This window comes from Pecten maximus, chromosome 4 (assembly GCF_902652985.1).
Source record: "Pecten maximus chromosome 4, xPecMax1.1, whole genome shotgun sequence".
In the NCBI taxonomy this organism is placed as follows: domain Eukaryota; kingdom Metazoa; phylum Mollusca; class Bivalvia; order Pectinida; family Pectinidae; genus Pecten; species Pecten maximus.
Window position 1 is genome coordinate 30,665,946 of NC_047018.1, and position 22,071 is coordinate 30,688,016.

Genomic DNA, 22,071 nt, shown 5'->3' on the forward strand with positions numbered 1-22,071 from the left:
CACTTTTGGTAAGGAAGCTAGCATTGAGTGAAGAGTGAGAATGATTGGCCAAAGGAAACTATTTATCCCAAGAAATCTACCATTTTTATGGCAAAACTGATACTCTATAATAGGAAATGTTTATGCATACTTTCTTTCATGGATTAGAACTTTCAAATTACTTTGTGGGTACAAACTTTCATTCTTAGCTCATGGACCAATAATACACACGACAATATTTGTTTTATTTATATTTGTGGTTCCATAGCAACCATGAAAATAATAAAATTTTATGTTGTACAGTAACCAGTCTATATCTCAGACTACGCTGACAATGATTCCTACATGTTGCTGCTCCTATAGTGACATTATTCCATGGATCTTAGCTATAATTTAACATCCAATCAATTTAGAGTTGTTCCCCTTACCAATACGTCGTGTGTCCTTCTTCATGAGTCGTGACTTTGCCATGTCTCCTGTGCGTTTGTTATGGATTGTCAGCTGCATGTAGTACATCATGCCGTCAAAGTAAGTACTGTCAAACACACCCATCTTCCATGTACAGGAAGTAGCTGTGTGATGGGGACAGTCAGCATGCTCCATACGCCTGTGGAAACAGGAATGTGGTTAGTGAATCCTAAGTTATCCACACAAACTTGGCACAAATTCCAAATCCACGATCCATATATGATACATTATAATACATATAAATGGACAGGCCGTGGGGTGGGAATTCATACCAAGTCCCTGTGAAGTAATTAATATACAGCTAAGTAGTTACACTAAACTGACAGGCCTATCAACAATCTGTTCACAATTACCGCTGTAAATACTCTGAATCTAGACGAATGATTTCTAAATACCTTGATTAGAATCGGTAAGATACTGGGTGTGCACATTAAACATTGTTTTAATATACATTTGTATACTAGGGTATTCCTTTCAATGATCGAATATGTAATCTTCTGATTTTTATCTCATTAAAATTCACAAATAATACTCTACAATCAAGCAGCCATGAATCTAAACAGGTTCCAACAAATTGATGAAACATCTCATTTAGTGTTATAAGTGAACTATACTGTGTCAATGATATGTGACACAGCGTCTAGTTCCAGGAAAATCTCCAGCCAGATATATATATATGCTTTCGAGAAAAGTGTGACGGGTAGCTATAGACAGGCTAACAATATAAAAGTCCTTTAGCAGAGAAACAAGATAATATTCCTGAGAACTACATCACTAATTACAAAATAAATATGTATATACTGGCCGCTGTAGCTATTACTTACTCAACTGTCCAGACAAGATCAATCTTGATGTCCTCCATATGGATATAGCGGACCCCCAGATCCCATACACAGGTCAGGTTTTCCCAGTTATACACTCGACAGTCAATTTCCTCCACCACTTTGGGCGCAACTGTCAAATAACCATTAAATACTTAAATACACAGTACATCATTACACAGGATAATCTGTCTAGAAACTCACATAGAATCTTTAGTGTAAAACATTATACATATATTTACTTGTATACAATTGTACATGTTTTATATGATAAACTACAAAACGTAGGATAAAGAACCAACATTCTTATCATAAAGTGGCTGTAATCAGGGATTCTTTTTGTATACCTCACAGGTCTTTAATAAAGCCTTGACCTTGACATAAAGCTGATAACGATAGCTACTAACTTTTCAGAATTTCTGTGAGTGGAGATTGTATGTACATGTTCAAACTTCCCAAAGAAACATATATTTATCCTTCTGACAGACTAATACAAACATCACATTGACTTCCCTCCAACACATCAAACTTCCGACTTTAACATAATGCTGTGATACGACCTTGAGATGAGAACCATATAATTGACCTTAACACGACACTTACATTCGACCTTGACATACTGGTTGGCGATTATCTTGGGTGTGCCGTGAGTGGTGTTGAGTTTACAGACATAGTTGCCTTCATCATACATAGACTCAATTGGTAGGCGGAGCTGTATGGTTCGTGTGCTGAGCCGAAACACATACTTTCCAGGAATCACCTTGTTGTCCTTCCGTGTAAAGTACATCCGTGAGGAGTCTTCCACAAGGGGGCGGGTCAAGTTGCATGTCAGCACCACCTCATGGCCAATATAGATGTATGGATCATCGGGAAGCAGTACTAAAAAATAAGGCACAGTTGTTATTATCTAAAGTATGGTCCATCAGGGCTAAATACTATCTAAATACAGTGGTAATGTTCATGGTCCATCAGGGCTAAATACTATCTAAATACAGTGGTAATGTTCATGGTCCATCAGGGCTAAATACTATCTGAATACGGTTGAAATGTTCAGAAAACATCATTACACGGTTTAAGACAAAATTCAACCAATCTTTTAACTCTTCTAAAACATTTCTTAAAGCTTTTGGGGTTCATCTGTTTCTATACTGGAAGCATAAAGTTCAGACCAATCACATCAGATCTAAAACAAAATTTATACAACAAATAGCATACACACAAAAGAGCCTGGGTCGGGTAGTATTGAAGTTATGGTCCGGATAAGTAAAATCATCAAAGGGCAGTAACTCCGCTAATAAGGGGGTAAGGGGCATAATTTTGGTATGTGACACTCCGGCTCATCTAGATGTATATTTGTGTTAAGTATGGAAAGCTCAACACCATATGTGCCCGAAGTAAAATCATCAAAGGGGAATAACTCCACAAATAAGGGGTAAGGGGCATGATTTTGGTATGCGACACTCCGTGTATATTTGTGTCAAGTATGGAGAGCCTGGGTCGAGTAGTATTGGAGTTATGGTCCGGACAAGTCAAATCATCAGAGGGGAATAACTCCACAAATACGGGGGTAAAGGGCCATGATTTTGGTATGTGACACTCCGGCTCATCAAGATGTATATTTGTGTCAAGTATGGAGAGCCTGGGTCGAGTAGTACTGGAGATATGGTCCGGACACAATATGTGCCCGAATTAAAATCATCAAAGGGGAATAACTCCACAAATAAGGGGGTAAGGTGCATGATTTTGGTACGCCCGCCAACATGACAACATAATACGTCCCGTCTTTCATCGGGCTTATAAAAAAAAACAAAAAAACAAAACTTCAAATATTTTCATCATAATAATACTGAATTTTTTTTTTTTAGTTACCAATGGCAAAATTTCCAAATTGCTTTTTCAGATTTGAAAATAATTTTCTTGTAGAAATCAGCATTATGCATAACCCATAAATTATAATAGATGCGGTTTCATTATATTTCATGGACATTTTGAAACCTTTGTGTAAAGGAATATTCACTAGTTCCACATGTCTTGAGGCTTGAACAGTAAACAAAGGTACCCTGGTATATAACAGTCCTTTTGACTTTCCTTAACATATAGATATTTTTATAAGACAGTCAAGTAATATTGTATACATTGCCAAAACAAATTGATTTTAGCCAAGCTGGAAAATATCACTACTGCAATTGTGCTTTTCAAATTGTGTTAAATTTTGCATCGATCTATTTACTGTACAGGGAAGCAATAAAACTCTTGTATTCTGCTAGTTTCTGGGTTTAAATTAAATGATTTTTTTTTACATGAACTGTGAAACAAATTGAATTTATTGCAATGTTCAATAAATCTTTGATAATTTGTTTTACTGGTTCCGACATCAAAGTCCTAGCACTCTAGAAAATTAGTTTATCATGCTTGTCTCCAGATTTATAGTCGAGGTAGCATTCATCGAAATCCAATTAACAACTTGCCAAGTAAATTGTATCATCTATACATAGATTATATTTTCATCCTGATAATCAACATCATTAGTAGCATATTATTAAATGATTGTAGTCACAGTTTGGGAAATTAAATGAGAAAAGAAAAATATTCAACCTGAGAATGTTTTCAAAAACTTGGATAAGCTGACAAATCGTTACACAACGGGTGTTTTGGCAATGACAATTAAGTAAGTTTAACATGATTCTTCGTGAGCTGGTTTAGCTTCTCAACTCCCAAAATTTTCAGTAGCAGAGCTGGATCGGAATACATGTTCAGAAATACAAAAACTGGGGAGGGATTTAAAAGCAAGCAGCAAAAGAAAGATGAATATTTTCTCACTTACCCTTCATATTTTATAACTTTCCTGGTGATAAGTCTTAATTAAGTTCACCATACCCTTCGTGAGCCTCAATTTCATTTCCCAGGATAATATTTATTTCATCAATAAATCCACCCTCAACTTTATATCCCACCTTTAATAGCACTCCCCTGGGCATATTTCAGAATATTATGGTACAAAATTGAAACCCCACCATGTGGAAAGTCCCTGTATACTTAATGTGCCTTTTATTAATAATATTAGTTTTGTCTTACATTACAGCTTGATCTACGGAGTTAGATGAAAGTAAAACAGATAAGTTTTGTGATACCCTAAAGCTAGTCTCTAATCCAAATGGAATTCTGGGAGCATTTTAAATACCACAGGATGTTTGGTATGTAGTGTCACAGCTGGACCACTACAAACACCTCATCCTCCTCAATCTCCTTATATTTTCATTTAAACAGTATACAGAGAGTGTCATATATATTATACACATCAATCTACTATCTGTTATAAAGATGACCAGCCACTATTTCAATTATAAGGCATGGTGGTCTAGTGGTAAGACACAGGGCTATGTGACTGAAGGGTCGCTAGTTCGAGTCCAGCACGGGCACTGTGTTGTATCCTTGAACAAGAGACTTCACTCTGTTCTGTTCTTGTGAACTCAGCTGTAAATGAGTATGTGATAGCTAGGGCAGTTTTGTATTTTATTGATTATTTTCTAAGCCTGTCCTGTGATAATGCTAAAATGAAGTCTGTGAATTAAAAACCATGCTAACAAAACATATACTACTTTCTCTAATTTTGTACTCAATTGACCTTTGACCTAAAAAGTGGGAGTGACCCTATTCTCTGCACATCACCTGTGGATGATGTATATAAATGTCCCAAGTTTCATCAACACAACAGTATAATTAGAAAAACGACAATGAGAAGATCACTGCTAATTGTAAAACCTCACTCTCCCTTCATTTCAAGGGGATACATATTTTTGATCAGCTTTAAATGTAAATTGAACAAGTTTTATTTTATTTTGTTTCAAGTTTAACAGCTGAACAAGGAAGAGCCAGTTGTTGTCAAATATTGTAATGTTGATATACACCATATCCTCTCACCACCACACAGATTGTTCTGCTCCAGAACTGAGTTGAAACCACTGATATAATACTAATAGTCTATGAAATTTTGTTTCAAATGTGAATATTTATAATGTTGTAAAACACGATATATGATATGATCGTTTTAAGATAAAACACTTATTTTGAAGCCATTGGTCTCCAATATAACGCAACTAAGGGGAGATACCAAACCTCGTCGTCATGGACAGATGCCTTTTTACAGGGTGATATTTAAGAATATAGTGTTGATCTATGCGATAGATGTTGACAGTTTTAAGGGAGGTCTCACAAAAGTTCTATTTAGCTAGGGATCCTGGTATGGTTTAGATTTCCCTAGTAAAAACAAGTCCATAATAATCAACAAAGTTTAAACACATTTGAGTAGTCATTACATTTCACCACAGTATCTTTATTGATTCTAAATTGAAGAAATTGAGATTTGGATGATAAAAAGTTCAGTTTTGTGTGATAGGATACAGGTCAGAAATACAAGTCATCCTTCCATGAATCCTACTTCTTAAACCACTGAACCATGTCCATTGTGACTGTCCAGCTATTGGGCACCACTTCCATGGTGGTCTCGTGTGAATTCAAACTATGAAATCATATCAGCACTTAACATGGTCATGTTCCCTATGATTCAATCTCTAACACCAAGTATGCTTTTAAGTTTGAGGATGGTCCAGGATTAGCAATCCTGGATTTAAGTAAGGTTTTACCATTAGTGCTATTTCTGTTGTAGCTCAAGCAGTTAGGAACTCCATCCATGACACTAAATACGCTGTAAATGTTTTTTATCCAAATCACAATGACAGCCCGAGACCAAAAACCAAAGTCTCCCCATACTTTTACATAAAATATTACCATTTTTCAGCTGACCTTTTTATACAGCACATCAATAGATTCTGGAGGAGCTGATTCTTTCTTTTAGAAAATTTGCTTTGCCATGATACCTGGAAGCATGCTAGAGGTCATACTGTCAGATGAACTTAGATGGTCGGGCAGGTGACCCAGTACCTTTTCACATCCGATCGGGGAATCAATCAGCTAGCTTTAAGGCAAGTGCACAACAGTGCACTGTGCCACACAACCACTCAAAGTACATTAACATGTATGTATTGAGAAAGGGAAAAACTGTACATTTCTTTCTTCACATGAATTAAACATCTTGGTACGCTGATCTCGGTACTGTTTAGTCAGTGCATAATTTGACTACAGTAGCTTATGCATAGCTTTCAAGCTTTTTCTTACCTCCGATGTCGCCCTCATTGCTGTACATGAAGCCTGAGGCAACGGTTGCCGTGGCAAGGGAGAGAAGAGCGTACAGTACCACGCCTTCCATACCACCAGGGTAATGTGTTCATGTCCTCACCCTAACACATAACAGGGAGGTTGTATCTGAAAACAGAATTAAAATCATTAATAAACAATCAAAAGTTTCTCTTTCACTGACAAAATCATATTTTTGATATTTGTAAATTTCGTTCTGAATAAGATTATCATGATTATGCAACAATTCACTAATCACAATTAAGAATTCCTCGACTGAAAATAAAAAAAATATTGCACATTTAATTTAAGTCCCTGTTTAGACATTCATCGTGACTATTTTTGTCACGAGTCAATTGTTAACACACACCTGCATGTAAAATGTTTGAGATTCTTCATATCCTAGACTAGTTTACTCATACGTCATCAAAACAATATTACTTGAATTTGTGACGACAAGTTCTCATAAAAGTTACAAAAAGTTAAATTTATGTAATTTGTTGTGACATATGTTTTCATAAAAGTTATAAAAACTTCTGTATGTTGGAATATATCGTTTTGTATTAAACTTAGTGAAGCCCTACATATTGCAGGTATTGCTGTTTTAAAACTGATGTTGAATACCTTGTGTCACATTGCAGTATTCAGAAACTTTTTCAGTATCATATGTAGCATGTCTGTAATATATTCAATACATACAGATGTAAGGGAATGTCCATGGCTGACTTACTGGCATTGACTCATACGCATCATTGACCTAACCTGAAGATAATGGGGACAGACAACTGTCTGTTGGGAGGGGGAGGGGGCTACCAACTTCCTGTAATTAACGCTATTATTTTGGAATGTCCCAAGCTCCTGCCAATCCCTGGCCCATCTATCCTCCTCCCATCACTTTGAAATGGATAATTTGATTTGGTCATAATGAGCCACATACAAAATTTGATATTTCAGATTCGCTGGGATATTATTTATGGCTGTTTAAATCAGTTTAACTGTCAATTTTGTCGGCATTTGATGGGAGAATAATTGTGTGATAGGGATAAGATAAGGCCAGACTCTCTCGCCTATCTTTACAGATATCCCACACTCCAAGCATTCAGTCCGACATATATCTCAGCCCTACAGCAACACCAAATGAAATACTCTGTAATTAATGAAACAAATTTTCACAAAATCATGTCTCATGCGTTTCTCAATTCTGACAGTTATGCTGTGGATGCATGCATAGAATAGCGACAGAGATGGTCACACGATAGGCTGCAACGTTGTGAATTGTGTAACAGACATTATGTGAAACATTGTCGGGTCTAATTAGATTTACAACTACTAGTAAAATATAGTAAAGGGCTAATTTGTAATACAAATTTATTGTTATGGTTCTATCAAGTTACCATGGTGATATTCAACATCACTGGTGGAAAATACCGTAATTTGACACAATCAACATATCATAAACTCAAACTGTATTCAATGAGAATTTAGATTTGTACTAGAAAGATATGTATCTATAAATATCAAAGTAAACTCTACTGAGCGTTTCCTGCTTTCCTATTCATAAAGCAAATTAAGTGAAAAAATACTTCCTAAGCAATTTCTTTATCAGAACGATTTTCCTCTTATTCTGTGCCCATTATCTAAATTAAAACTCAGCAATTTTCAAACCATTTTAATTTAAACCAATTGAACCAGATATCTAATTTACTGTCAACAGTGTGATCAAGTTTTCTGGACTTTATTTTAGATTTTCATAAAGTTCTAAATAAATCAATTAGAAACAATTTGAAAATAATATACTTGAATTTTCTATGGGACAAATTCTTGTAAATAAAATGTTGATTAAGAAATCAGGCAATTTAAGTAATTTGATTTACGGTATATATAGAGAAAATATAATGTTACAAGCTAGGGAGAAATGAACCTGCGTAATTACTTTTATGGAAATATTGGTACAAATGTACATACCTCTGTACTGTATTTTACACCAGAATAATAAAGTGTGTCCAAACTATATCTCAGGATACTTCAATAACTCACATTTAAAATGACATTCAACTTCCAGGGTCAACACATAAATGTAGAGGGTTTGAGTTTGTCAGCCTTATATGTTTTGTGACCAGGACAATGTTTAATTAGCTGTGGAGTATATTTTGGCTAATGTCTATAAATGTTTGATAAACTTACTAGAATTATGCTACTGTTGTTATAACAGTTTCACAAGTTTCAGACATTCTTAGGAAAATCCTTGGGATTAGTAATTGAATATTACCTAATATCTGTCCCTAGTTAATCCTAACAGACCCTAATCCTCTAACAATGATCCCTTAATATCCTCATGCTTGCCTCTCCTAATCCTGGCCCTGTGTCGACACCCAGGGAGCTAAACTCCAGACTTCTAACAAAAGGGGAAAGTTTCACTGTTGGTTCTGTCGTCAATAGTGTTAAAGTTGTGTAAGATATTACATAGCAAATAGTAATACAGATATTCAGTTTCACACCCACAGTTGTGAAATCTGATAAACAAACAAAACATAAAATTGTAATGTAAATACAGTAAACAAAGATCTGGATCAAAGAGAAGCTTGGAAAGAGAATTTAAAGATGAGTAAAAAATATGTCAAGTCAACAAGGTGAGGACAAAAGGAAGAGACCAGATCAAAGATAAAGCTTGGGTGCAAGTGTCAAAATGACCTGTACAAATATTCACATTAATATTTAAGACACAATCTTATCAAGATTATACCCAAAACAACAGTAAGATTAAAGGTTGCAAACAAATGTCACAATACTTTTTCTTCCATCAATCACTGCATTCAGTTCAACACTATTCTTTCTTGAAATCAAAAAATTATCAGTAAGCAGAATGCTCCTCAAAAAACCTTTGATCGGGATCAAAGGAAAGCAAGTAGCTGGCAGTAGCTAGAAGCTATGCTCCTGGTCCAGGAGATGCAGCGTTAAGAAAATGCTCTTCAAACAGTGACACACTCCACTGGCAATATTAAGTCAGACTGTGTCACGTCCCGCCCCAGGCTAGAACTCCTTACACACTTATTATACATATCAACTTGTGTAAGTGTGTCTCTCTTTACTGCTTATGTCATAGGTGAAACCACCGCACAGGTAAACACTGAATTAGCTTACACATAACTTACTAATTTTGGTGATTTCTGGGTGAATTTATCTGGCTTATAACTCATGATGAGTTAGTGAATATTGAGCTACTGTCAATGTTTTTGTGAGTTACTGTAAGGTATTACAGTTTGGTAGGGGAGGTATATAGAAATGTTAAAAAAATATTTTAGGAATTATTGAATGTATTAATTTAGCTAATGGAAATCTTTAACAAAATGAGCTGTATAAGAGTTTCTGTTAATTATGTCTTGGCAGAACAATTACGGAAAATTGTATTTGCCCTAAATGATACCTAAATAGCTGATCCCCTTCTTTAAGATAAACAATGAGAATAATATTGGGAAGTATTGTATATCAACTGATTCAGCCTTGAAGTGTGATATATAAAATAAAGACTACAATTTTCAAGTATTTGTATTTTCATTTTTCATCAACTCTCCATAGGAATAAGTCTGACAGACCATAAGATTGTTGAGTTTTATGTTAAAGTAGGTTAGAAGTACATTCTCCTTAGAAAAATGTATTTGAATCATACAAATACAATAAAACAAGTCTTGTATTTGGAACATATGATTGCTACGTGGTAATAAATTAAGCTTTGTGAATTGTTCTTATCAAGCAATCACTGACCCGGTACAGACAATAAAACTGATACAAACACATTTTTTATCAGCTCTGAGAAAAGACTACTTCTGGGAAGTTCCCTACCTAAAAAAGACAAGACTTCATATATCAAGTCAAACCAGCTTGGTGATCAATCATTGACAAAAACAGGACATATAATACCTACAGTGGCCTGAATTAACATAAAGAGGACTTGTTCCGAAAACAAATTAATTTCACTTCCATATAATCATCATTTAAATAACAGACATGTCAGATCATGAAAAGAAAGTGCAATCTACTAGCTAAAGAGACATTACACTGACTACAGAGATATTACACTGGCTAGAGAGATATTACACTGGCTAGAGAGATATTACACTGGCTAGAAACATATTACACTGCTAGAGACATATTACACTGGCTAGAGACATATTACACTGGCTAGAGAGATATTACACTGGGTAGAGAGACATTACACTGGCTAGAGAGATATTACACTGGCTAGAGAGACATTACACTGGCTAGAGAGATATTACACTGGCTAGAGAGACATTACACTGGGTAGAGAGATATAACACTGGCTAGAGAGATATTACAATGGCTAGAGAGATATAACACTGGCTAGAGAGATATTACACTGGCTAGAGAGATATAAAACTGGGTAGAGAGACATTACACTGGCTAGATAGACATTACAATGGCTAGAGAGACATTACACTGGCTAGAGAGACATTACACTGGCTAGAGAGACATTACACTGGCTACAGAGATATAACACTGGCTAGAGAGATATAACACTTGCTAGAGAGACATTACACTGGCTAGAGAGATATTACACTGGCTAGAGAGATATTACACTGGGTAGAGAGACATTACACTGGCTAGAGAGACATTACAATGGCTAGAGAGACATTACACTGGCTAGAGAGATATTACACTGACTACAGAGATATAACACTGGCTACAGAGATATAACACTGGCTACAGAGATATAACACTGGCTAGAGAGATATTACACTGGCTAGAAACATATTACACTGCTAGAGACATTACACTGGGTAGAGAGATATTACACTGGCTAGAGAGATATTACACTGGCTACAGAGATATAACACTGGCTAGAGAGATATAACACTTGCTAGAGAGACATTACACTGGCTAGAGAGACATTACACTGGCTAGAGAGATATAACACTGGCTAGAGAGACATAACACTGGGTAGAGAGAATTACACTGGCTAGAGAGACATTACACTGGACTACAGAGAGACATTACACTGGGTAGAGAGACATAACACTGGTTAGAGAGATATTACACTGGCTAGAGAGATATTACACTGGCTAGAGAGACATTACACTGGGTAGAGAGATATTACACTGGCTAGAGAGATATTACACTGGCTAGAGAGATATTACACAGGCTAGAGAGACATTACACTGGGTAGAGAGATATAACACTGGCTAGAGAGATATAACACTGCTAGAGAGATATTACACTGGGTAGAGAGATATTACACTGGCTAGAGAGACATTACACTGGCTAGAGAGATATTACACTGGCTAGAGAGACATTACACTGGGTAGAGAGACATTACACTGGCTAGAGAGACATTACACTGGCTAGAGAGACATTACACTGGGTAGAGAGACATTACACTGGCTAGAGAGATATTACACAGGCTAGAGAGACATTACACTGGGTAGAGAGACATTACAATGGCTAGAGAGATATTACACTGGCTAGAGAGATATAACACTGGCTAGAGAGATATTACACTGGCTACAGAGATATAACACTGGCTAGAGAGACATTACACTGGCTAGAGAGATATTACACTGGCTACAGAGATATAACACTGGCTAGAGAGATAATACACTGGCTAGAGAGACATTACACTGGCTAGAGAGACATTACACTGGCTAGAGAGACATTACACTGGCTAGAGAGATATAACACTGGGTAGAGAGATATTACACTGGCTAGAGAGATATAACACTGGCTAGAGAGATATAACACTGGCTAGAGAGATATTACACTGGCTAGAGAGATATTACACTGGCTAGAGAGACATTACAATGGCTAGAGACATTACAATGGCTAGAGAGACATTACACTGGGTATAGACATAACACTGGGTAGAGAGACATTACACTGGCTAGAGAGACATTACACTGGCTAGAGATATTACACTGACTAGAGACATATTACACTGGCTAGAGACATATTACACTGGCTAGAGACATATTACACTAGCTACAGAGACATTATAGTGGCTACAGAGATATTACACTGGCTAGAGAGATATTACACTGGCTAGAGAGATACATAACACTTGATAGAGACATTGCATGAATGAGCTAGGGAGACAATTTGAACCTTAAGCTAGAGATTACACCAGCTCCTAAGACATAACACCAGCTAGAGAGATATTATCCCTTGAACTCGAGACATTACACCAGCTAGAGAGATATTATCCTTTAACTTGAGACATTACACCAGCTAGAGAGATATTACCCCTTAACTTGAGACATTACACCAGCTAGAGAGATATTACCCCTTAACTTGAGACATTACACCAGCTAGAGAGATATAACCCCTTAATTTTAATTGAGACATTTCACCAGCAATACGACAACAGTACAATACAAAGATATATTACACTCAAGGTGTCAGTTTCAAACTAGAACTGTCGCCAGGATGGCTGACGAATACCCCCGCAATTTGCACGAGTCAATGGTGAATTGGAACTGTTAATTAGCGGCTAACTAAGATAACCCAGTAATATAGTGACCAGTTGCCATAGCAACCATAATTTGGAAAAAAAAGAAAGTGGCATGCACATCTACACATGGTCCTCTATATTTGTGTGAAGTTTCATTGAAATCGGCCCTTCGGTTTAGGAGAAGTTGTCCGGACAAACTTAAAGTTATGGTTCTTATCAGAAAACCTGTTTATAGTGACCAGTTGCCATAGCAACAATAATTTTGAAAAAAAAGAAAGTGGCATGCACATCTACACATGGTCCTCTATATTTGTGTGAAGTTTCATTGAAATTGGCCATTTAATTTAGGAGGAGTTGTCCGGACAAACTTAAAGTTATGGTTCTTATCAGAAAACCTGTTTATAGTGACCAGTTGCCATAGCAACCATAAATTTGAGAAAAATAAAGTGGCATGCACATCTACACATGATCATTAATATTTGTGTGAAGTTTCATCAGAATTGGCCCATCGGATTAGGAGGAGTTGTCCGGACAAAATGCGACTACAGACAGACGGACGGACAGACAACCTGATTCCAGTATACCCCCCTAACTTTGTTGCGGGGGTATAATAAATGTGAGAGAAAATGTACAAGAGTGGCATAAAGAAAAACCACTTCATCACAATTTGACCTTTAAAATAAACATTTGGGTTTATTAGATACACAGAAGATGCTAAAACAATTGACTTCTCTTTCAACACCGTTTTTGTTGTGTTCCAGAGATCACAATTAATCACATACCGCTTTCTCTGTTGGTATGAATGGAGTCACCAACATGTACCGATATCTATAATGTAAAACTTTATGTAAACCAACCTTTTGATATTGTTCCTAATTAAATCTCGCTGACACAATCAAGCATTACTTAATCCACAGGTTGTACCATTAAGATGTATAATCCGAAGAGAAATCCCTCCATGTACAAGACAAGATAAGGTTTTTTACAGAGAGAATACTTTCCATCCAATGGCACAGAATTTTGGCATAAGGTTAAAAAGAGCTGCAAGTAATCCCAGCACAAATCCAAAATCCTAAATTCCAAAGAATGAAGAACAAAAGTACAGGTAGATTAAAGTACAACAATTGGATGATGAAGTTTGGAAGTCAATTAGTTCACTCTGAGTTAGAGAAGAACATCATCATAGCCGATTTCCATGTAAGTGGTATGTTACCAATAATTTATCAGCTGTAGAGGACAACTCACCCGCAGTATGAATAAGGACAGTACACCGAGGCATAGCTCTGAGGCCTTATTACACGATCTGTAAATATAGGTATTTACAGCTTCATCAGAAATACGCCTGACAATAAAGGCGTGTTGATAATATCCTCTAAATCGTTCGATGTTATACACACTCACATGAAAATATATTTTGTATTATGTTGTACACAGAATTTATGTTAATCCTTGCCTGTGTGACCTGAACAATCCTAACCTTAAATCCAGGTGTAGATCAGAGCCTCCAACGGTTCTATACCTCACAGGTAAAAATTTCCAACCAATGCAAAGTTTCTGATCGTTAAATGTACATGTAATTGGCCATCGTTTTCTACTAGACAAACTTTCAATGCTTCAGTCCTCTTAGACTGTATACATAAGGCACACCTGACCGAATACCTGAACGTTTACCTGTCCGTTTACCTGTACCAATGTACATAACACTCGAACTGGCAGATCTATCTAGATTTAACAAGAAAGCATTAGGTAATTGGCCTAAAGGTAGACACGGTAAATATATACTTTTCTCAGCTATCAATTGTATTGAAATATTTCTTTCTCACAAAATGTAGGAAGCTAAGGTATGATTAAACCCCAATATTCAAGTTTCGACAAATGATTGATGGCTCTGGTATGAAACAGGGTGTGATAGTTACCCAAATCTCGAAAAAACACAACACAAATCTTTATAAAACTTTTAGTTTCCTGTGAGTCACCCAACAACCCTGCTCAGGTTTTTGTATTGATTAAAAAAACTTGGAGACAAGAAAATGAAGTATGTCAGACCCAGAGGAAATGAATAATTTAAAACTAAAGTTTATTTATATTTTGAAAGCCACATAGGTTTGAAATAAATGTGAGGTCTTCACTGGGAGCTAATTACATCCATGTTTAGATGTGACTGAATACAACTGAAAATCTCCCCTGTTAAAAGCAATTTCAAACATTTTCATGTTGAAGTATGTAAATTATTTACACTCTTCCATAAAGATATAGGAAGCTTATTTATTGATTTTCTCTCTGGAAGATCCATGCAACACAAAAATGGCCTGGCAGTATCAGGTGAGTGTGACAGAGGAGCAGTAAGTGGCTAATTTGTAGTCATGACCTAAATTCTTATAATAACCTTGACATGATAGAGGTCACGGTCAGAATGAGATCAACCAACAAAATGTCTGTCAAGAATCAAATAAACCATCTACTCAACTTAAAGAGGCATGCTATCTTGTACCTAGCATATTTTACAGGAGAGTTACATTAGTATTTATTTTAAAAGAAAATCTCATAATGGATCTGTTTTGGAAAGGTAAAGCTCAGATGGTTTACATCTATGTCTGTCTAGAGTTTGGAGGTCCGAGGTTCAAGCCTTGTTTTTACAATAAACAACGTACTGGTACATAATTAAAAATTCCTTTTAGATTTTGATGAATTGTTTTCCTACAATCTTTTGAACATAAAAATTAAACTGTCAAAACAAGGTGTTTATAAACTTGTACACGTGCAGGTGATCAGTGTCTTGGTGCAGTAAGGTAAGATATGTACATGACAAGATGTTTCCCGGTGAGCTTAGTTTAATTTCTGCCTTGTGAATGCCCTGGAGATGTGGACTACTTAACTGTTGTGGTTTATATAACATTACCTGACAGTCTGTCGTATAAAATAAAGACAGCTATATTTTTAAACGAAAATTTTCACCTACAACATACTATTTATCCAAAGCTGGATGGCCTTGAAGTTTGAGCGAGGACATTTACATTGCAGCAAAACCAAGCCTTCTAGGACAAGAAAACGGATGAAAAATATTAACTTCAACACAGAAACACATAAATATTTGTTATGCCTTGAAAACAAAAAGACAATTAAACAACCAACGACAAACAATATAACAGAGTTAATTTGTTAACATTAATGACCTTCTAATTCCTAGCTGCGTAGTTTAGTGAGCAGGAAATGACATGCCAACAATTAATCCTGATTAATTATGTATGATTGCACACTCTGATTAGAATAAAAAGTATTTATTAATTATTTTTAAATGCAGGGATAATTCCTAAGAAAAGATTTAACTTTGCGTTAACATGAAGCAGTGCTTGTTTAAAGCTCCATACCCTTCTGTTATTGACCTAACACTCAAACCACTGAGCCCAATACTGACCTTATTTATAATGTTTTAATTTACAATATATATGTGACAAGCGCATCCAAAGCCAGACTTCACTAACATTCCCAAACTTAAGGAAATCCCTAAACTCAAATTTTCCATGGGAATTAGCTATTATTGTAAAAGTAGAGAGTATATACTGCCACCTTACTAGCTCAGACTAGTGGTAATTCCTTTAGCCTAGTGGTAGGATGTTTGCATTGAGAGCGAGATGTCCTTAGTTCAAGCCCCAGTTGAGGCAGGTTATTTTTCATTATACGCCTTTCTATTACAGATTTGGTGCTGTTGACCACTCCAAGTGAAAGCTATAGATTGAGAAACTTCCTTGGAGAAAAAGAACCTGGGTTGTGGTTGTCATTAGGGGCAAAGAGATTGTGAAGGAGGGAGCAGTGAAAAGTAGAGAGTATACAGTCACCTTAATTGTTTGCCTGAATGAGAGTGAGAGGTCGCTGGTTCGAGCCCATGTACGGACAGAATATTTTTCATGGACAGAGTATTTTTCATTACTCCTTATTCTTTATACATTTGAGTACTCAAAAAGAAAAATATATTACAGGGCCTTTTTCATTGATTAAGAATGGTGCCTTTTTGCCTTATTTTTTTTTTTAAATAAGTAAATTGGGTAGGAAATTTTCAGGAGCAAATCAGCTACAGTTTTTGGAAATTTGGCTTTAATATGAAATAATTTCAATTGAGAATGGGTCCATTCTAGGCCTCAACTACTGTTATAATTAAAACTTTAGCAAGATGTCTTCAAAATTAAATAGTTCCCAGTTATTAAGTTCATATGCCATCTTGCACAAAACTGCCTATGTTCAAACTTCATTTAATTTGGTCCTTGATAATCGTACTATGACACGTCATACGTTAATTTGGTTAATATTATATTGGTATGTAAAAAAAAGATAACAATATACTATTAAACAAACAGTGGTATTATAGTAACATATAAACTTTGACTGACCTTCAATACAAATAGAAATGACTAGTGAAAATAGAATGTAATGGACACAACAAATAAATCCTATCATGTCAATCACGATCTTGTCCTGTTTATCATCCTATCAATTAACGTACCATAACATAGAGTCAGATGTCACTTAAGTTCTGGTCTTCCTATTGAAATGAACAACAATAGTATTCATTGCAAATCAAACAAGTAAAAATGATTTATGAATTGAGAATCCACACAACATATAATACAGATGTATTGACTGTCAAACAATGATAATAAAAATCTATTAGAGTCGATGGCAGCCTTGGTCGTGCTCCAGCCATGTGTCGATGACTGTTAGTGTATGGGTGTATAGCCGTCATATATCTGCCAGTCTGGTCAATATCGGCTACCTGTTGTAACTTTTACCTAACATTACATGTGTGATGTCAGACTGGTCATTATAACAGTGTGTAGACTGTGATAATGGTATTTTATAACACTTATCACTTACGATCAACTCAATCATCTACGACATTTGGAACAAATTTGTTTTGACAAAGAAATTTCTCTACAACACATATAGGAAATTTCTCTACAACACATATTCATTTTTTGTCCACAGATACAATGATTTTAATGTCTTGGATATGATCTATATAGCTAAAACATGCATCCCCACATCACAGAGCTCACTAATCCCCTACAGCAGTGTTGTCCCTAAAATGTAACGTGCACACACTGCGTCCCTGAAATGGACACAAGGGTCAGAGAGGATGTCCAAACTCACTGTGGACATGAAGACACCCACCATAGGGTCAAAGAAGATGTCCAAACTCACTGTGGACACACACAACTTCCCTAGTGTCAGTGAAGATGTCCAACCTCACTGTGGACACAAACAACATCCCTTAGGATCATAGAGGATGTCCAAACTCACTGTGGACACACACCGCCTCCCTTAGGGTCAGAGAAGATGTCAAAACTCACTGTGGACACACACAACCTCCCTAGTGTCAATGAAGATGTCCAAACTCGCTGACTGTGGACACAAAAAACCTCCCTAGCTAGTGTCAGAGAAAACGCCAAAACTCACTGTGGACGCACACAGCCTCCCTAGGGTCAGAGAGGACATTCAAACTCGCTTTAGACGCACATAATCTCCCCAGATGTCCAAATTCACCTCACTGTGGACAACATCCCTGGAGTCTGGATCACACAACCTCCCTAGAGTCAGGGATGTTCAATCTCATAAGACTTGACACACTGACAACATCCCCCGAATGGATGTACACAACATTCCAATTATGGACACATGACAACCTCCCTTGAGCCTCTGAAATAGCCAAACTCATAAAAGTGGACACATTTGATGTCTTTTTAATGACCAGAATGTCTCAAGAATGAGCAATATCACACATTAACTTCCTTGGAGTGAACCATACACAATCCCCAATAGAACAAGAACAACACAGACAAACCCAAAAATCTACAGTCTAATAATTTCCTTTAAATTGTAAAAAAGATTGCATTAAAACAATAAGGATATATAAATATTCAATTATAAACAGATGATGTAGGTAATAACTTAACAAAACAGAGCTACGATCCTTTGCAGGATCTCAGTGTGGTTTCCTTATCCAGAATATCCTGTTGTACAAACATGTATATGTATTACAGCAGAAATCAAAGACAAATCACACAGGCCACAGGTAGTAATTTGTCACACCTTGTTAAAATCAGACAGGTGAAAAATTGATGGGCAGGTTTATTGCTGCATTTGATGTCTCTATCCCCTAGAATGTTTTTTCAGCTTTGTAGGGAATGTCACTTCATGAAACTTAAGTAGAACGTTCAGATATTGTTGTTTTGTTTTGTGCATATTAAATGTGCTTCCTTGATATGCAGTAACAGAAATTAAAACTAGGATATAGATTAATTATCATTACAGGTGACATGCCATTATGGTTATCTGTCAATGTAACCCTAGTAAAGCAGTTCTATATATTATAGTGTAAACATGTGTTACGATACTAACCTAGTTATGACTTCAATATACAAGATTTCATTCACACTCAAGGATAACAACCAATATTAACTGCATAATGTGACTGTTTTTTCAGTTCCTCAGTAATTTTACCTAGATTTATAAATTGCAAATATTTTATTAATTTGTGCATTATTCTGGAAATTTTAAAACAATTTCTGATAAATATTGATTTTAATGATTTACAAAATCTGGATTAATTCCAAAACAGTTTCATCGTACCCAGGTCACAAACATCAGCTATCTGATCCTCATACCCAGGTCACAAACATCAGCTATCTGATCGCTAGGTAACAATTCCTTTTGATCATCTCTTTTCTCAGAGCGTTGTTTTCCAAATGCATGTTGTAAATTGGTAAAGGTTTCATGTACTTGCACTATGATCTAGAGATATTGATGTTTCATTTTCCTAGATTTAAAATCAATCATAAACATTAAAGGGACACTAACGATGTTTCTAATGCCAATAATCAAGGTTGTTAACTGGTAGAGATCACGATACCTTGGGATTGAATATTCTCACCTGTATCGGCTCAACCTGTATCAGTATCTCAAATTTCCTCTCCAATTCGTGCTGCAGACAGAGTGGATCAATCAATGTGATCCATCCCAATGATGCTCATTAATCATATTCATACATATCAGTGATTAAAGTGGTTGTCATGACAACTAATTACCTGGGTATCAGAAGTTTATCAAGCGGTGGCAGAATTACCTTAAAACCCGAGCTTAAAGCACCAATCACATCAGCAAATACACAAAGTGCTAACGAACCACTTTTCACTGCGATTATAGCATCAGTCATTTAAAATGTCACAGGTAAAAAAAATAAATCCGAGTTAGATGTATTACTTGTGATCACGGACACTGGAGAGTTCCGACTGACAACACTAGGATGATGGTACATACATACAGCCACTAGTACACAATATCAACTAGAGATACGAGAGATTACATCTTTGGGTAGAATGCGAAAGCATTCAGCCTCTGAGAATCAATAAGTGTGTATATTACAGGGAAGGTTTTCACCGGGGAATCTCAGGCGTTCATTCCAATATCTACCTGGCAATCGTGAAGTTTGGATGCACCAGAAAAATAGTCCCTACTGTTGTTTGTTTGGTCGTATGACTTTTGTTATATTCACTATTTAGTAAAAGCCCCTCAGCCATTGGAGAATATAGAGGTCTGCGGGCGAGTGTGCTGTAGATCATGTCTGTAGGGTGTACATCATAACATCATGTTAGATCACTGTCGTTATCTGTCTGGGACACTAGTCTACAAGTATGGTCAGATTACTCACGTCCATAATAAAAGGCAACTTTTATGAACATTCTTATCATATACTGCCAAAAAACAATATTTTTAATAAAAATGTTATATATAACACAAATAGATGACAAAATGTCAGATTTTCATTATTCTCTTTTCTCTATAAATATCTTATGTTTTCAAAAACTGTGACATATAGTGTGTGAGGTAATATTAGTTATAATGTCTCGGCGTGTCACAGCAACTTATACCTACACCACTAGCCGACAATACCAATATGGTAAGTACACGGTGATGTCAATTTCGTTACTGATTACCATACATTCATACTGTACCCAAATATCTCTCCATCACATTCTCATACTAATTGAATATTATGCCCCAAGTGTTTTACCAGGCTTTTTATACTGAAAAAAAATTACTTTGTAGTAATGAAAACTGATATAGTGTAATGCTCTGATAATGTTTTGAGCAACTCTATCAAATATTCATAAAAACCCATATTACCTCTATGTCCATTACTATATTAAGTATTTACAGGTTAACATGGGTCCAAGCAATTCAATAAATCAACCAATAATTGCTTTATTTTAAATGTTGTCTACTCAATGCAACCACTGTTTATATGCAGTAGAAACAAAGCGTATAGGAATCGTGCATAACTATAAAATTATTCACAATTTATGTGAATTTTATGTTTTCATCAATAGTTTGCATGTTAGGAACTCAGAAACTTGTTTAAAGGCCTTGAGCATCAATAGTAAGATACACAGAGGAAAAGCAGAGAAGCATAAACTGCAAAATCAGACACAATTGCTTGAGAAGCATGACCATAATATGTTTCCTGGACAGTATATATCAAATCGGTCCCGAAGTAATGGCAGAAATCTTAAAAAAAAAAAAAACATATATTAAATGACATATATTTCTCTACAGGGAACCTGCATATGTGCCATTGTGAATAATAGATTTTCCTTATATCAGACAGATTTTAGATTCCCTTAATTAAAAGTGCAATTATATGAAAGGATGGATTATGTCAGTGGGTCTTTTAATATAGTTCTTTTTATAACTTGAAACTTCAAAATTATGTACAAATGTTATCATTTAACACATTAATGGAGATTTACTAAAAACAGATAAGATCTTACTTTCACTTTTAAATCCAATATCTTGTCCGAACTTGTGTTGCTTTTTGTTGATGATTCCTGTTGATTATAATCCCAAACTCACAATGACCAGTGTCCAGTGGAATAATCCCTGACCATGTGTAAGTACTTAATGTGGCACACTCCGTCCAATTTACACTCTAGGTGTGACCATGATCTGTCAGGGGTGGGAGCAAGGTGTGATGTGAGGGACTCAAACCATCAGTGAGGGGATTATAGAGTCCAAGCCGTCACAAACTGACCAGTGGTCTGAGTACTGTGATAATGAGTGCCAACCACTCTTACTAATATCCAAGAATGACCACTGTGG

At 36.0% G+C, this 22,071-nt stretch overlaps 1 protein-coding gene across 4 annotated transcripts in view; it reads right to left on the bottom strand.

Moving 5' to 3' along the window:
* LOC117325807 overlaps positions 1-22,071 on the bottom strand; it is a 90,184-nt gene that overhangs the window by 12,732 nt on the left and 55,381 nt on the right. The window contains exons 1-5 of one of the 4 annotated variants that reach the window (XM_033882287.1): positions 21,744-21,908; positions 6,444-6,590; positions 1,872-2,147; positions 1,272-1,401; positions 408-586 (exon numbers count right to left, since the gene is read on the bottom strand). In XM_033882287.1, the coding sequence (XP_033738178.1) occupies positions 408-586; positions 1,272-1,401; positions 1,872-2,147; positions 6,444-6,534 (676 nt within the window). In that variant the 5' untranslated portion in view covers positions 6,535-6,590; positions 21,744-21,908. Of the gene's footprint in view, positions 1-407; positions 587-1,271; positions 1,402-1,871; positions 2,148-6,443; positions 6,591-8,426; positions 8,665-13,778; positions 14,457-21,743; positions 21,909-22,071 lie in introns of those variants that run through there. The other 3 variants (XM_033882289.1, XM_033882290.1, XM_033882288.1) reach the window with 3 other exon arrangements.